The sequence below is a fragment of the Propithecus coquereli genome, unplaced genomic scaffold (genome assembly GCF_000956105.1).
Source record: "Propithecus coquereli isolate 6110/MARCELLA unplaced genomic scaffold, Pcoq_1.0 Scaffold61, whole genome shotgun sequence".
NCBI lineage: Eukaryota > Metazoa > Chordata > Mammalia > Primates > Indriidae > Propithecus > Propithecus coquereli.
The window spans coordinates 5,199,180-5,216,184 of NW_012152063.1; the positions used below are offsets into that span (position 1 = coordinate 5,199,180).

General features: G+C 40.3%; 1 protein-coding gene across 1 annotated transcript in view; it reads right to left on the minus strand.

Moving 5' to 3' along the window:
* Nucleotides 1–16,829, minus strand: part of MACC1 (metastasis associated in colon cancer 1) — a 73,539-nt gene extending 56,710 nt beyond the window's left edge. The window contains exons 1-3 of the mRNA XM_012659399.1: nt 16,552–16,829; nt 15,950–16,318; nt 4,879–4,915 (exon numbers count right to left, since the gene is read on the minus strand). Coding sequence (XP_012514853.1) covers nt 4,879–4,915; nt 15,950–16,318; nt 16,552–16,829 — 684 coding nt within the window. The remainder of the gene's footprint in view (nt 1–4,878; nt 4,916–15,949; nt 16,319–16,551) is intronic.
* Nucleotides 16,830–17,005: the final 176 nt, after the last annotated feature.

The following is a 17,005-nucleotide window of genomic DNA, read 5'->3' on the forward strand; positions in this document are numbered from 1 at the left end:
TGAAGGAATATAATACTTCGCTGTCTCTCTTCCCAGTTTGTGCCCATCTCTCCGTTCCCCCCTGTCCTAGCTGGACTAGACTGACTAGATACACAATCCAGAATCTCTACTTACCATTGACATCATCATTTCAGTGAATCAGTGTCTGCATCTCTAAAAGAGCTATAATAGCGTTATCTTCCCCTCAAAATTAATTAAATAAGATAACGCAATTAAAGTGCTTAGGACAATATGTGGCACATAGTGTTAACAGTTATTGGTGTTAACAGTTATTATCAATATTATTATCATTATTGTTATTAATATGATTAGTACTAAAGTCAACGTCTATTAAATGAAAAAGTTAATCTCCAGCACCTTAGGTTGAGAAACAGAGAAGTTGATTTAAAATCAATGTTGCAGTATATTTCATCAATTTGAGTGTTCCAAACATGTTTGAGTCCCCCAGATACCACAAGCATCTGGCTTTAAGATATATCTGGAAAGATTATTTGATTAGAATATTTGAGATAAACAAGTGTGTTGAGAATGGGGAGAAACAGGAACTCTCATTTTGGTTTGGAATACAATGTGGTATAAATGTTTTGGAAAGTGATTTCTCAATATCTCATAAAACTGCAGATGCACATGCCTGTGGTGCAGCAAATCTGTTCAACAAATACTCACTAAAGTAATTCTTTCATTTGTACACAAATAGCAATGTAATACAATACTTAATAGTGCTATTTGTGATAGCAAAATGCCATACAGCTATGAAAATAAATAAGTTGGGCTATAAGAATCAACATGGATTAATCTCAAAAGTATAATGTTGAGAGACAAGTTGCAGGTGAGTAATTCATACTTTATTGTTTATATAAAATCGTTAAACATTTGAAGCAATGTCATATACTGTTTGTGGATATATTCACATAGCGGCGGAAAGAATAAAAACATTAAAGCAAACAAAAGAATAAAAATATAGACTACAGTGATATCTACAAAGACAGGACAGTGGTAACCTCTGAGGTCGAAAAGAGGGAATAAGACCAGGGAGGATGCTTTATTTATTTATTTTACCCTTTAATGTTTTATTTCTTAAACTGGGAGGTGAGTACACAAGTCTTTGTGGTTTCTGTCTTTAAATATCTGCCACGTATTGTATGTATGAGGGAAACATCTAAATTAAGTGCTTTTCCCAATAGAGATAGAAAACATACAAAACTCCGGTACCGTTCCTGGAATTGAAACCTGGTGTCTGTTCTCCCAGCTGGAGATGAAGATGTTTTTGTTTATTCTGAAGAAGGACCCTATAAAGAAGCCTAGTCTCTCTGGCAAGGTGGTGGCCATAGCAATCAAGAGAAAAGCCCCGAGAGAAATAAAACCTTAGGAGGAAAGGGTCAGCAAGCCCTTTCTTCGCCTTCCCATTCCGAGGTATCTGAGGATTCTCTTTCTTCGGCTTTCCTCCCCCGAAACCTTGAGTGGGGCAGGAGGCAGAGCAGAGCTAGGTGTCATTCTAATGTCCTCTTTTTCTCTGCCCATCCCTGATGACACTTCATAATTCTAACCCCACATGATTATCGATGCAGTTTCCCTTTCTGCGTGAAGGCTTGTTCTCTTCTCAATTTCAAGTTGCCAGAGATGCAAAGCATCATTTCCCCCACAAGAACCAGCTCCCTGTCTTTTGCCTGAATGTTACTGTCACGCTCACAGGCCACCAAGCTTAGAAACTCAAGAGCACGTTGGCTGTAAGTATTATTATTATTCCATTTTCTTTCTATTGAATGACTCCTTCATCCTTTGCTGCTTTTCCATTCTAACTCCTACCACCCCTATTTATTCATGCTCAGATTACTGACACCAATTCCCAAGGTGCTCTCCTTGTGTTTGTGTTCCCTATGCTCCGGCCTACCTGTATGCTATTCGGTGGATAAACCTTCTAAAGCACAGCTTTCAACACGTCAGTCCCTGGGTCAGGACCCTTTTAAACCTGCAGCTATCTAGGAGCTGAAATCCAAATCCCTTTAAAGCTTCCACAAAACCTCATTCCAGCATCATCATCCAAAATCCCCTACAATAATCTCCCTTGACTACACACTATCCCTGTTTTCTTTACAGCTACATATAAAACACAGCCCATTCAATTTCACTTCCTCATTTCGGTGCTTGACATTCCCCCTACTTCAGTGTTTCCCAAACTTCAGGCATTCCGGTACCTCGTGATTTTTCCATTACCAATTACCATCCGAACTATTTTTTACTTAATATTTTTTTTGTAAATCCAGTCTCATTTTAGCTTAGCTAAATATTTTAAAGATTAAGTTCTGTCAGTTCCAAAAATGAAAGAACTGATGTCTATTACAGTAAATAGGAAATAACTATAAAAATAAATTTTATTTAAAAGGAGTAATTAAACTAAATACTTTTGTCTGCTAAAATCTGTTGCTTACTCTGTTGTTATAAAGAAAGCTTAAACAAGTGTTAGAAGAATTTTTAAGTCATATTAACAACAAAATTTATCCTTGAAGAATTGAAAGTCAAAAAATATAATAACTTTCCTAAACTGTCATTTTAATTTTATGGAATACTCAGCCCATGTGTTGTTTAAAATAGTTTGATTTGTGCAAAGTTTGGAAAATGTTGCTGGACATGAGACATTTTCTTTACCTTTTTCTACCAATCCCAACTCTGCACATCCTTCCAGGCCTGGCTAACGTTCTGCCACTTCCCACAATATCCTTGAAATTCAGTATGTTATGATTGCTTCTTCCTCTGGCATGCTGGAAATGCATCTCTTCCATGTTTTGGAAAGTCACTCCACTCTGCTTTCGAATGACTCATATACAAGTTTATTTTTTTCTAGTGATTACAGTTCAAGGAAAGATTTTTAAAGACTTCTTTTTTAATATCCTGATACTGAGCATCACACCTTCTATGAAGGGATTAACAGTGACTCCATGAACAGCATGATGGATGAGCACTTCCTCCCTGTAGCTGTTTATAAGTATGTATCTCCTCTATGCATAAAGATCCTCTAAAGGCTTGTGCCCAAGTCACTCTTCAAACCTCTAACCCCAGCCCATTGGGAGAATATCGCAGGATTGCTAGAAATCCTTGTCAAATGAATAAATGACTCTTCTTAGAGAAACTAGACCATAGATGGCATTCAACAACAAAAACGATACAGCCTTTGTAGGAAATCTACTATATGTGTCCAAGTGCTGCTGCAGCTACCCTCCTCCACCTTTGTTTTCATTCTAACGCTATTCTGGACTTTGCTGACATAGCTCCTAAAAGAGTTTATATTTATATGACATATCACATAAAAAAACTCTGCACACTCATCATTTATTAAGACGTATGTTAAGGGATCGGGAAGACCTCAATAAAAGGGAGGTACCATAATTTTCAGTACATATTCTTTGATTTTTGTTTTCATTGTGGTAAAAAACATATAACATAAAATTTACCATCTTAATCATTTGTAAGTGTAAATTTTAATATAGTATATTTATATTGTTGTACAATCTCCAGAAACTTTTCATCTTGTAAAACTGAAATTCTATACTCGTTAAACAACTCCCATTTCCCCCTCCCCAAACCCCTGTTAACTATCATTCTACTTTGTTTCTGTGAATTTAACTACTGCAGATACCTCGTTTGAGTAAAATCATACAGTAATTGTCTTTTTGTCTCTTTGATCTGTTTTTGAAGCTTAATGAAACTTAATTAGGACAATGCCAAGTTATCCTCCATCAGTTATGGTCTAACCACCTATTCAGTACAATACACTATGCTAACTTAATTTTATTAATAAAATGAGGCAGGTTATACTTACTTTATAGATGAGAAAACTGAGGCTTTTTGAGGCAAAGCATCTTTTCAAAGGTCACAAACCTAATAAGCAGAGGGGCCACTGAATCCAACTTTATCTGACTTCAAAACTCACAGTCTTTACAACACACCTGGATGTCTTTTAAAATATTTAAAATTTTCAACTAATTTCAACCTCCTACATATTTGAAGCAACTCAGAGTGGGGTGTAATTATTGTATTTGAGTTTTCATGTTGCATGTATTCTTCCTCTTTAAAAAAAAAAAAAAAAATTTTTAGAGACAGAGTCTTGCTCTGTTGCCCAGGCTAGAACGTAGTACTGTGATCATAGATCACTGCAGCCTCCAACTCCTGGGTTCAAATGATCCTCCTTAGCCTCTTGAATAGCTGAAACTATAGGCACACACCACCACACCCAGCACCAATTTTTTTTCCCTATATTTTTTAGAGATAGGGTCTCACTCTTGCTCAGGCTGGTCTCAAACTCCTGGCCTCAAGCTATCCTCCCTCCTCCGCCTCCCAAAGTGCTTGGATACAGGTGCAAGCCACCACATCTGGCCTCCTCCTTTTTTTTTTTTTGGTTAAGATAAACTGCTTTATTCTAAACCATGTTTCAAAGGTATTATTCTATTCTTTGCCTCAAGGTTTATTCTAACACACGTCCCACAAGCCCACAGAGCATGGGTTATCTTCCCTTTTTTCAAACAGGGCTTGGGAAGGAAGAAGCAGTTAGTTTGTTCAATTATTCTGGAAATTATATAACTTCCTAGTGTGTAGCACATACCAATACTGAAAAGAATATTATTTTTTAAAAAGTAGCACTTACATTTGTGGAAGTGGAGTTCCAGCTTCTTCAGTGTAGGCACATGGTTTTAGTGAATGGAAGTCACTCTATCAAAACCAGGTACTCTTCAAACGTGCCTTGCTCTATGTGCAGGCAGGCACCTGCACTCCTGCTTACCGAGCCACATGGGACTTGAAGTTCCACCAGTGTGGCTCCAAGGCTGCCCAACCAGAGACTTGAAAGGCAAGAGAACTACAATTCCCACAATTCAGATTCTTTACCTGAAACCAGAAGAGGGCGATGGCTGAAAGTTTCACCCTAGGAAGAAAGGGGAAACAGATGAAAAAGCAATAAGGAAAAAAAAAAAAAAATCAGGTGGCAATATCTAAGAACAGTCTGTAAATATGATCCTATTTCTATGAAAGGAAATGAAAGTGGTGTGATGTTTGCCAAGGAATAAGAAGGCTCCCTCATTGTTGGCAAGAACTAAAAAATCTTTATGCAAACGAATCTTCAGGCAGCCTTAGAACCTGCCCCACCAGATTCTCTTTCGGTGATTCAGAGGTGAGGGTGCCTCACTGCCTTCAGGAACAGGTGAATAAAGACTTTCCAGGTGAGGCCTGACTGTTTCTAGTTTCCCCTACATCAGCACTGTGATTGTCACTCAGAGATGCTGTAAATATAATGGAGACATTTTTATCCTTCCTCTTTTAAAGTGCTCTGGATTTTTAAAAATATACTGAAAATGTGCCTTTTAAAATGTAAGCAAGTATGAACCTTTCTTGATATTTTCTTCCATTTTTCTTTCCATTTCTGAGTTTCATGTTTTCGTTCTGTATATTTCATCATTATGTCCAATTGTTCAAAATTCAAGAAAGAGAAAATTGGCAAGAAAATAGGAAAAAAAATTAAAACTTAGTAAAATGAAAGACACAATAATTGTTTCACGCCTTTGCAATATCAGCAGCAGAGAATATAAAAAAACGACAGCAAAAGCTAAGAAAGGTGTTTCTCCATTTGTTCATACAGCATCTCCCTCTAGCCTGTTATTTCTTGTTAGATACGGCCCAGAAAGTGAATAAAACAAGCCTTGGCTTGGTCTGGGCTCAGAAACATAATAGGAGGATTCACCTAAGGTAAGCAGATGGCAGAATGGTACAAAGGAGAAGTTTCCTTTCCCTTTTCTGCACTTTCTCTCCTGCAGGTCTATGTTCCTCCTGCATCCCGAGGCTCTGTGCTGCCCAAGCCCCCTAATCCACCCAATGCCACCTTGAATTTCCCCTTGAGTCAAACCAAGCTGTTCTGTTTCTCTTCATCACAGGTCTCTCAATTCTCAACTAGGACCTACCTTGCCTTTATGTTATTTATATTCCTTCCAAAACAAATGACTCTCCAATCCCCAAACACTACGGGTTTTGTTCTTCATGTAGTTTCCCCTCCCTAGAAATCCTCTTTGCTCATCTTTAAGTGTTCAGATCTTTCCTTTCTTTCAATGCTCAGTAAAAAAAAAAAAACAAAAAAAAACACTCTCTTCCAAAAAGCCCTCCCTGTTCTGCCTTAATCTGAATTATTCACTCCCTCCGAATCAATTCCGTAATGTTGTATCTGGTCCTCTCATAACACATTTTAAACTTTGTTTCATTGTTTTATGTGGGTGTGTGTACACATGCAGTCTTACCTTCCTATTTGAAGGCAAGTCCTTATTTTATTCCCATGTCACTAACTTGATAATGTCCATGTAGATGTTTCTGATAAACAAGCAATGTATGAAAAAAATTAGATATTAACTCTAAGCTGGAGGCTAATACCTAACACTGTCTCTCTCCCAGAAAACATTTACATTTAAAGAACTCTCTAAATACCAGAGATGAGTACTGTTACCAGAATCCCCCTGTGGTTTATTCTGGTGTAGCTTCCACAACCTTTATTTGCAGAAAGGCAAGGTTTTTAAATCTAGCAATCCAACTCCTGACAGTATGTGAAGTGAAAGCTCCGATGGGTCAGCACTCATTGTCTCACCAGCTCCACCCACTGCTGTGCACTGGCTTTCTAACAGCTTCCCAAGGACTCTCCTCCTTTGAGTCCTCAGCCCCATGACTACTTCTGGGAGACCTAGTCCTGTCTCCATCTAGGATTTTTGATCAGCTCCAGCATGTCTGGGCCCCTTCCTCTGTAGTCTAATCTCCTGGCTCTGAAGACTCAACTCTTTCCTTTGGACTTTTTAAATAGTTCTTACTCATTGATCTCCCCCACCCAGGGAAGGGAATTGTCTCAGCAGTTGCTAGTTCCTCACACCTCGGCTTCTATAGGATTCTCCTGCTACTTCACACGCTCTGCTGTGTCTTCTAGCTGTTAGCTGCTGTGGAGGAAGTGAATCTTCTGGTTCCTGCTGACTCACACGATGAGATTTCTGTGGACCATCAGACACAAAGCCTGGCTGGTGGAGGTGACTGCTGTCTGGAAAGTCTCCCCACCCCTTCTCCAATTGTGTCATAAGGACCATTAGCCCCTTAGCCTGCCTGTGTGAACTTCATCACCTACTTTAAGTTGGGCCTGTAGTTCAACCTCAACACACAGCTCACTTCCTTAAGAAGCATCACTTCCTTAAAAAAGTCTCTTCTGACCTCTTTACCCTTTCCCCGCCCCCTTCCTTGTTTCTTGTACTGATTTATGCAGACATCTGTGTGGGTTGATGTTTTGTTCATTCTAATCCAAGGTGTTTTTACTTCTCTACTGGAGTCATAATCATGATCACTTACAGCCATGAAATTTATTGTACCTGGGAAAAAGAGTAGGATATAGACATATGTTATTTCCTGACAGACAGAAAAAGGGTATGGAAAGCCAGCCCCTCTGCCCCAGTGGGTGGAAGAAGAAAGGCAGAGGTGAGTGGAACTCACCCATCCTTGGATGCCAAGCTTGTGTGGTGTTGCAATAAGGCCTGCTGTTCAAATGCCAGAATCAAACTGCATTCCTCACAGCAGGTGACCAGCCACAATATAGAAGGCACTGTGTGGCCTTCAGCCCTCTGTCTTTTCCCTACGTGGTCATTTTATTTCTATCCCCCTGCCATACACACAGGTATCATCTTGGTGAGCAACCGGATGAGAGGGAGGAAAAACTCAAAGACTAAGAATAAAAAAAGACTCATTCAAAGGAATACATAAGCTAAAAGGAACTGTGATGAGCTCAACTGTAAGTTTAAAATCTGCTCCTTCATGCCATCTACACACTTCATTGGTCACACCCTATATAGGAGCTAAAATTCCAGTGACTCACTGTCCCGGCCACCTTTGTAGATATGGGAGAAGAAAAACACTTAGAATGGCTAGTCAGTCATAGCTATCTGGACCTGGAATTAGGAACTGGCAACACAAAGAAGCAGGGGCAGAAGAGAATCCACTCTGGGGATGTGCACAGGCAACTGTGCAAACGATACATTGCTCTGGGTGTGACAGGCAGCCGTGGAGCGCAGGGCCCGGGACTCCAGCGTTTGCTCATGCAAATGGAGTCTCTAGGCCTCAGCAGAAACCACGAACCTATTCAGTGCTGCTCTGCCTTCATCAGCCGTGTGCCTGATTCTTCAGCCTCCCAGCAATTCCGGGACTGGAGTTTGGCATGTTTCTTTTCCATTTAGAACAGCCAAAGTCGTATTCTGTTGCTTGAAGCTAAAAACTCTGGCTGATACATACATCCGACACATCTCTTACCACACTGTCACTACCTGGCCAAGCTTATTTATCTCTAAATATCCAAAAGCTCCACAGTGCCAGGCCATAGGATATATTTGTTGAACTAAATTGAACTGCTCAATGAAATGAGGAAGCTTTGCTTAAAGCTCCTTCAAACTTAAAAATTCTCTGACCATATGGAAGATGTCAGGTTACTTATTAATGCAGAGTTATTTTTTTTCTTTCTAATTAGGTTTAGAGTTTAGACTTTATCTCCTCTCTCTACCTAGGAGGGAACAGAGCTAGTAATTTCCTACACCAGAGGGAAGAATCAAACACACAAGGTATTGCTTACTGTTACTTAATAATCAAAAGGGATTTTTTTGTTTGTTTGTTTTGTTTTTTGGTATCTTTCAACAACTTTTGTAAATATCACTCATGTTTGGTCCCTGAAGTCCCTGAAGTATACCAGAAAGAGTAATAGGAAATGGCATATTCCCCTACATGCTCAGATTTTTCTGAGTATGAGGCTATCTTGGAAAGAGAAAGGCCACATTTGCAATCTTAGAAGAAAGTTCCCCTTGGAGTTTTTTCTCTGTCCTGTTTCAGTATGTATTGACTCTCAGACCCTGGGCTGCTGCAACATCCATTTTCTGGGTCACTTTGTCCCTGAGTCATGATCACATTGTAACTTTCCAAAAACAGTTAAGAATCATGCCGTTTACCGGTTAATTTCAGTGGATACCTCAAATCATAGTAAAATGTTAGAGATGGAGTTAATTTAGGTCAGATTGATTTTATTTCCCTAGATTAAGAAAGTGGCCAAGTTGTTCTTACAATTTCATATTTTTCTCTGTTACATCTTTTTGGCTCCTTACTCAACCACAAGATGGATCATCCATCAGTTGACCCCTATCAAGCTGGAGTTTAGAAGTTAATTGCTGTTTTCTTTCATTTGTTACTTTCAGGATAACATGCAAGGAAACATGGGCCAACTCTTCACATGATGACAAGATATATATTTCTATGTTGTCCTTTTGCTGCTAATCAGCAACAGAGGGAGAGCTCTGTGCAGTTTTCACTGAATGCCCATGGATTACTTGTCTCATAATCATAGCCTAAAGAATTGTCCATTTGTTGACTCACCCAAAGTGGATGACATTTATTAATGGGCTTCACAAAATTGCTATTTTAATCAAGACATATAAAATTTTACATATTCTTAGAATGTAGTGACAAAAAATATGTCTTGGTACAATTGCTATTATCATCATACCAAGATCACTCTTTGGAAAAATCTTTAGCTATCTTTACATCAACTTCCCTGGAGCTTATGTAATTTTTCAGAAAATTTCCAAAGCATAATTTTGTCACTAAGTGTGTGTACCTCACCCATTTTGGGGGAAAAAAGACTTTACACTGAGTCACTGTATACCAGATGATAAGTTCTTCGAGAATGGAATATCAATTTGTAATTGTATTCTAGAAAGTTCACAATCTAGAAGACAAGACGAGTGGCAGGTATTCCTGATTCATCTGCCAATATAGTTTAGATAATGTGCTTCACTATATACATATATATATGTATATATACATATATGTTTCTTGCACATTTTTAAATTTTGCACAAGAAAACACAAAATATTTTTTAACGTTAACATCCATTCACATACTGCTTTGTGCTGTGGACACTATCATTGGGATTTTACAGGAGCAGTTAAATTTTTCCGACAATTGGAAGCTCTGTAAGAAAGAAGCTGTATATTTCATATCCTGGAAATATTGTCTCTTATTTTGTGTGTTTCTCATAAGTAACACACCACATTGAGCTCTATTCTCTAACTTGGGGCTAATAGACTGAACTCCATAGAGACATGGATGGGTTCACCTACAATGACCAATTCCTGGTGTTCTCTGGCATAGAAGAAGAGGAGCATCTTAAGTTACCCACCCAATCCCCTCTAAGGATTTCCATCTGGGAGGTAGGAGCCTATATAAGGCTGGCTGCTTCTATTGCACACATTCTGCTGGTGCCAACATGTTCATTCTAAACATATTAGTTTGCAATTGCTGCCATAATAAATTATCACCAACTTAGTGACTTAAACCACAAAAATTTAATTTCTTATAGTTCTGAAAGTCAGGAGCTGTCACAAGTCTCGCTGGGCTAAAACCAAGGTGTCAGCACCATATTCCTTTCTGGAGACCTTCCCCAACTTCTAGAGGCCACCCATATTTCTTGGCTCAGGTCCCGTCTTCCCTCTTCAAAGCCATCAACAGCAGGGCGAGTCCTCTCATGTTCCATTTCCCTGATCCCTCTTCTGTCATCACCTCTCTCCCATTGACTACAACTGGGAAAGCTTCTCTGCTTTTAAGTACTCATGATTACATTGCGGCCTCCCAAATGATCCACATCGTCCCCCGTCTCAAAGTACAGACCCGTAATCACATCTACAAGGTGCCTTTTGCCATGTCAGGCAACATATGTACACACATCAGGGATTAGGGTGAGGGCATCTTGGAGGGGCTATTATTCTGGCTACCACAAAGGGATACTTCCTCAGGAAATTCTGTGCACAACATTCTAAGGTTGGAGTTGAATCCTGTACAGGCTTTTCATTGAGGGTAAGAGAGAATCTTTTGATTTGCACACAGGACCAGTGTTAGAAGATGATGTATGATTGAAGAGGCATAAAGAAAGTCCCAGAGTCCCCAAAATATCCCCTGCCTCTGGGCTGTCACCCATTATTTCATTATGAGAAACACAAGATTCAGTCTCAAAAGTGGTTTGCTCTCAAGAACAATTTATTAAATTAGTTCCACGAGACCATATTGAAATGGAAATATACCTTAGAGAGGTTCCGTTGCAAGAATTTATCAATCTGCATTATAGCAGGGAAAAGTTTGTGACGAGAGCTGAGATTGGGGAAAGCATAAGGGGAGAACTAAATAGAGGAAAATTTGCAGGAATAAATGCAGGAATCTGCCTGCACCAGAGAGGACATATGGATTGCCTCTTACACAACAGCTCTCTTTTCACGAAAGAACCTAGCCACAGATAAAATTTTTCATGCCCTGTAACATATGACTCTACTGCCCTGACTAACCACAGATGCCTGGCCACAGATTACTGGATTGAAAATTGATGTGCAACCCCAAGTTGACTATCTACAAGATAGACCAGGATTTCTTTAAATTGTATGTTTGACCAATTTGTGGGTTGTGGATCAATTTATCAACATTTAAAGTGGAATTGAATAAATGGAAATGGAATGAAACTGGATGGGTGAAATGAATAGAGTAGAATAGAATAAATAGGAGTGCCTTGAGCTAAAAAGGGTCAGTGTTGTTTCTTGAACTGTTAATTTCAGTGTGTGTGTGAGTGTGTGTGTCTGTGTGTGTGCTTGAATATTGGATCAAATATAAAATGGTAAAATTGTTTCCTTTCTGTGGGCAAATGTGAAAGCCACACAGTGAGACAGTCACCTTATAAAGTAGTCTAGCATGAGAGCTATGTCCTCTTAGGATATTTCTATGTTGCGTAGTAATCAACCAGCTAACCAATCAAATCATCTTTCTTTGGTATGCAAATGAGAAACTTCAAATAAAGGTCTGGGTTCTGCAGCAGTGCAAAATCAAGATAAGCATGTTTACAAGACAGATAGCAGAAACCAGACACTAGTCAAAAGCTTGACTGACTAATATTCAGAGATCGTGAGAGTAGACAGCAGCAGGGCGGAGGACTGGTGATTGGCCGTGGCAGTAAAAGCAGACAGAGAACAAAGCAGAATAAAAGAAAGGCTAATCACAGAAATGGTAGAATCACAGAATGAGGAAGTATTAAGACACCCCTTTGTACGGGCAAGACAAGGTGAGCTGTTAGTTATTCTTACATTCGACAAATACTTGCTGACTGTTGACTGTGTGGCAGGGACTGTTCTAAGAGCCAGGTATATTGTAGTGAAAAAGAAAACAGACACAAATCCATGGTTTAAAGGAGCCTACATTATAGAAGACTTAAACAAAGAGATCTCTCCTAAACTATATTTAAGTTCTTCCTGGTTGTACACATGTGACGGTGACTCTGCTCCCTAAATGTGTCTTCTATCCTTTCACTCTCATTGTTTTATTTCTTACACCATGAAAGAGCTTAAGTAATATGGCCCAAATAAAAGTTGATTACTTTGACTTTAGAACCAATTTTAAATGTACAGCAGTCTTATTCGGGTAGAAATGAAGCAAGATTTTTTTCTCTTATTGCAGTTGTTATTGGGACCAAAAGAGAAGAATGAGGTAAATGAAATATAAAAAGGGTCTCACCATTGTTCCTTGTTTACTCGTTGCAGAATTTATTTATTTATTTATATTTTTGTTCCAATAAATGATCCTTTATAAGGAGTCGGGGATTACTTTTTAGTAAAAATTCACCTGTTAGCTGTTCTCAAAGTCTGTCACTCCTGTTTGTTCAAGAAACATTTAACGACAATTATCTCTTGGGGTTTTTTTATATAGTTTATCTCTTTCTCTCATCTGGATCCTTCCTATCCATATATCTCTCAATTCTCTCCCTTTCTATAAAAACAACAAATTTTTGCATCCCTCTCAAGCAACTCCGATAACCTTACTGAACTCTGTGACAGAATCTGTCTGTGTACACTTGCTGTCCGCTTCCTCATCTTCTCAGTCTTCCACCCTTGCTAATCTGACTTCACCCTCCATCAAGCTCTTCTTATGGCCATTTTTCTAAATCCAATGCATGTTTTTTTTCAATCTTTCTCTTTCCTGATCTCTCAGCAGATTATTAACACTCACCTGAATAGTGTACATTGTGCTACACTCAAAAAATAAAATAAAATCAAAGTCCAACAAAACCTTGGGCTTGTGACAACAAATATTTCTTTCTCATTCGCTCTGCCTGTCCATTGAGGGTTAGTGGGAGGTTTTCACTCATCTTAATCGCTCAGGAACTTTGACTTTCTGAGCTGCCTCCAATTTGAATAGTGGTTCCCTGGTATAGAGAGAGCCCTGGTGAACTCCATACAGGCAGTTATAAACCTTGCCCAGAATTGATATACATCCTTTTTGCTCACAACTCTTCAGCCCAAACTAAACACATGATCACACCCATCCACAGTGGGCCAGGAGGTAGATGTTACCATGTCCATGTAGGCAGAGAGCTGGAAAAATCTGACAAATCAGATGCAATTTCTACAGTGAGCTTCACTGATCACCCCCAGGAACTTCCTCTCCCTCGGCGTCTGAGAGAAAACACTCTCTTGCTGCCTGTCCTCTCCCTCTGGCAGACCTTTTAGTGTCCTTGCAGGCTCATGCTCCTTCCTCTACTCAGCTTGTCCTAGTGCCTCATCTCTTTCCCTGGGCAATCCCCTCCTTGCCTTTGCTTCTATTACCTCCCATACATTAACAATTTTAAATTTATATCATAGCCCTCCTCTGAGCCCCAAACCCAGATATCCAGGTCTTCTCATTTCTACCTATGCATTTCAATCCAAAACTGGACTCGTAAATTTGCTTCCAGGTATTCTCTACCTCAGAGAGTGGCACTCTGAGCCATTCAGTTTTGCAAGCCAATATCCCAGGACCCATCCTTGTACCTTCTCTCTCTTTCCAGATCTAATCCATCACCAACTACAGGCAGGGTTACCTCCTAAGTAGATCTCACCTGTGTTCCTCTTTCTACGAACCCTGTCACTGCCCTACTCCAAACTACCTATGTCCCTTGACTGGAATACTACAGCAGCCTAACTGGCCTCTCCTTATCCATTTTTCATGCTTTTCAATCCATTCCTTACATTAAACATGGATTAGTTTTTCCAAGATGCAAATAGACTTTCTCTGCTTTAAGATTCTTAAATGGCATTTCTTTGTTCTCAGAGTAAAGCTGAACTCCCTGTTTAGCCAATAAGGCTACCCATGGTTTCTTGAGTCCATTTCTATCTCTCCACTCTCATGTTATATCCCTTTTAATGATTTTCTCTGCCTCAGAGGAGCTTATTGTAGTTTCTAGAATTTTTCAAGTCTTCTTACACCAAAGAGTCTTTGGACATTTCCCTTTAACTGAAAAATATTTTTCTTCTTTCCATTTTCATTTTGCCCTTCCATAGGAAAGCCTTCCTTAGAGCATATATATATATAGTTTTTAATTCCATGATAATTTTTCTGAATAATTCACGTTGGTTGTTCAAGCAAGCTCCACGAGGCCAGGGCCTGTGTTTTTGTTCCTTCACGACTATTTTCCCAGCTGCTAGCATGGTGACTGGGACACGGTGGAAGTTCGCTAAACATAGTTTGAATGCATAACTGAATGGCAACTATTATATTCCTTTTGTATATTAGATTTTAGTGGAAACAAAATTTATACCTTTGTTTAAAATTGCTCCAAAAAAGAAGGCATGTGTTCCTTATCACTAGAGAAATTTAAAAAGAAATATTTTTTAAGAGATAAATTTTTTGCTAAAATGTACTTGTTATTGAGATTTTAAGTGATATCTTCACTAAGAAAAGAAACACAGCTTCTCATCTTTTCCCAATTATATTTCACAGTCATTCTTCTTACATAATACTTAGGGTAGAAACTAGACACACATCCAGATGTGCATGATCATGTTGAAAAAGAGCGATTAACTGGAACTGTGTCGCAGTGATTTCCCCCTTTGCATTTCAGAAGAAATGTGTGAATTGCCAAAGTCAGATTTTAAAGTCACGAAGCCCATATTAAATAAATACAGGCCTGCAGATTTCACTGACTTTCTGGGAAATGAAGTTAACCAGCCCCATGCACAAGAGATTGAGGTAATGTGTCTCCCTAAATTCCAAGCTGGTATTTTTCAGACAGTCATCCTAAGGATTGATGCTGCTAGTAAGAAGGAAATAAGTTCATCTCAATTTGGACATTGTAACTCTTTTAAGCTACCAAGGTTCCTCCAGTAATTTTTTTTTTTTTTTTTTTGCAATTACAGAGTGGTATTCTATTAACAGAACATCTAATGAAATTTTAAATGCTGTTCAACAAATATGTTTCTTCTTCCAAGCCTCCTAGAATTGGGTAATTAATTTCCCCATAATTGAATAGGCACTGGCAATTTTACATTTTTAAAATAAAAATCTATGTTTAAAGCTTATGAGTAACCAATCAGGCTTTTTATTATGAAAAAGACTAAAAGAATTTCAATATATGTAAGGAAAGACAAAATATCAAATATGCTTAAGACTAAAACCAAAGGACACTATTCACATTAATTACTCTGTGTAGTAAATTACTGTGAACTTTCCTTAGCATTTTAAAGCACTAACTTCTTGAAAGCACCTAATTAATGAATTGTGTTGCTATTACAAGAAAGTTATTTGTTCCTACTATCTATACCTATACCTATACTATCTATACCTTTAAAATAAATATTAATAGTAGCTAAATATATTAGATTTGCTCCTACTCCACTCATCTTTCCAGAAGATTAAAAGTATAATACAGGGTCAGGAAAATGGCAGATTAGGGGTGACCTCCTGGCTCTCTGCTCCCAGAGTGGGAGGTGAAGAACACGGACACCCACACGCAAGTGAGGCGCTCCCCTGCAGGATCAGCTTAGTGAATCTACAGAGAAGCAACGAGGGACAAGCAGTGCTGCGGAAAAAAAAGGTGAACTGGAGAAGTGTCCGCAAATACCTGAGAGTGCGGAGCAAAGGGGAAGTGCAGCGTGGGATGGCCGCGCCCGGCGGCGGGCTGGCCCTGGCAGTGAGATCTGACTCACAGGAGGACGACCCTTCCTTTGCCAAACCCCACTCCCACACAGGCAGGGAAGTGCCAGAAGTCAGTGCGAAGTGGTAGCACAGACTGACAAGTGGTGGGGAGCCGAGACAGGAGCGGGGTCCACCAAGACAGGAGCGGGGTCCATTTTGAACACGCTGGAGCGGGGCGCTGGGTCGGCATCGGAGGGGAGGGACTGGCCCTAGCGCATGCTCCCCAGATTGCACGCCGTCCGAGCCCACAGGGGAGAGTTTGGAGGCAGCTTCTTGCCACAGGAGACCGCCAGGACTAGATCGGGGGAAGGGAACTCGATAAAAGAGGCTCTGCCGTGGAAATCACTGAAAGTTCAGGGATGCTGGGAGGGACACAGCACAGAGTCCTCTAGCGGATCTGTCCAGAGTCGCCGTGTGTAGGGGGAGCAGCGAGCTCAGCGGGCAGTCCTGGGAGGCAGCTCGGTGGAGACGGCAACGGCAGACCCCGGCTCCGGATGCCCTCCCGGTGCAGTCGGCTCCAGGGCTGACTAGCAGTGGGTGGGCAGCTGCCATTCGGGGAGCCCAAAGCCTGTGACCACGGGGGCTTGTTGCCCTGGCAACGGCCTGAGTCTTAGCCGCTGCCTCTGCGGCAGAGCTGGTCGCGCCCTACGAGGAGGAGAGTAGCGCGCACAGCCACTTTTTCTCCTGACTCTGCGGACAGTCTGTCCCAGCCGGCGACTCAAGCCCCGCCTCCGAAAGAGCGGAAAAGGGAGAAAGAGGGATATTCCTGCTGAGTTTCCAGGCGGTCTCCGGCGGCCCTGTTTCATTCAGTCGCCGGCGCTGTCCGCCAAGGTGACGGGGAACTGAGGGTGAACTGAGAGAGACTGCCTATAGAATTGTGACCCGGGACACATAGGTCCCCCTCTGCCAGGAGACTCGACCCCTTCCACACACACACCGCGCTAAAGGGCTGGCCTCCACCACTAGGCGGAGTGAAGGGGTC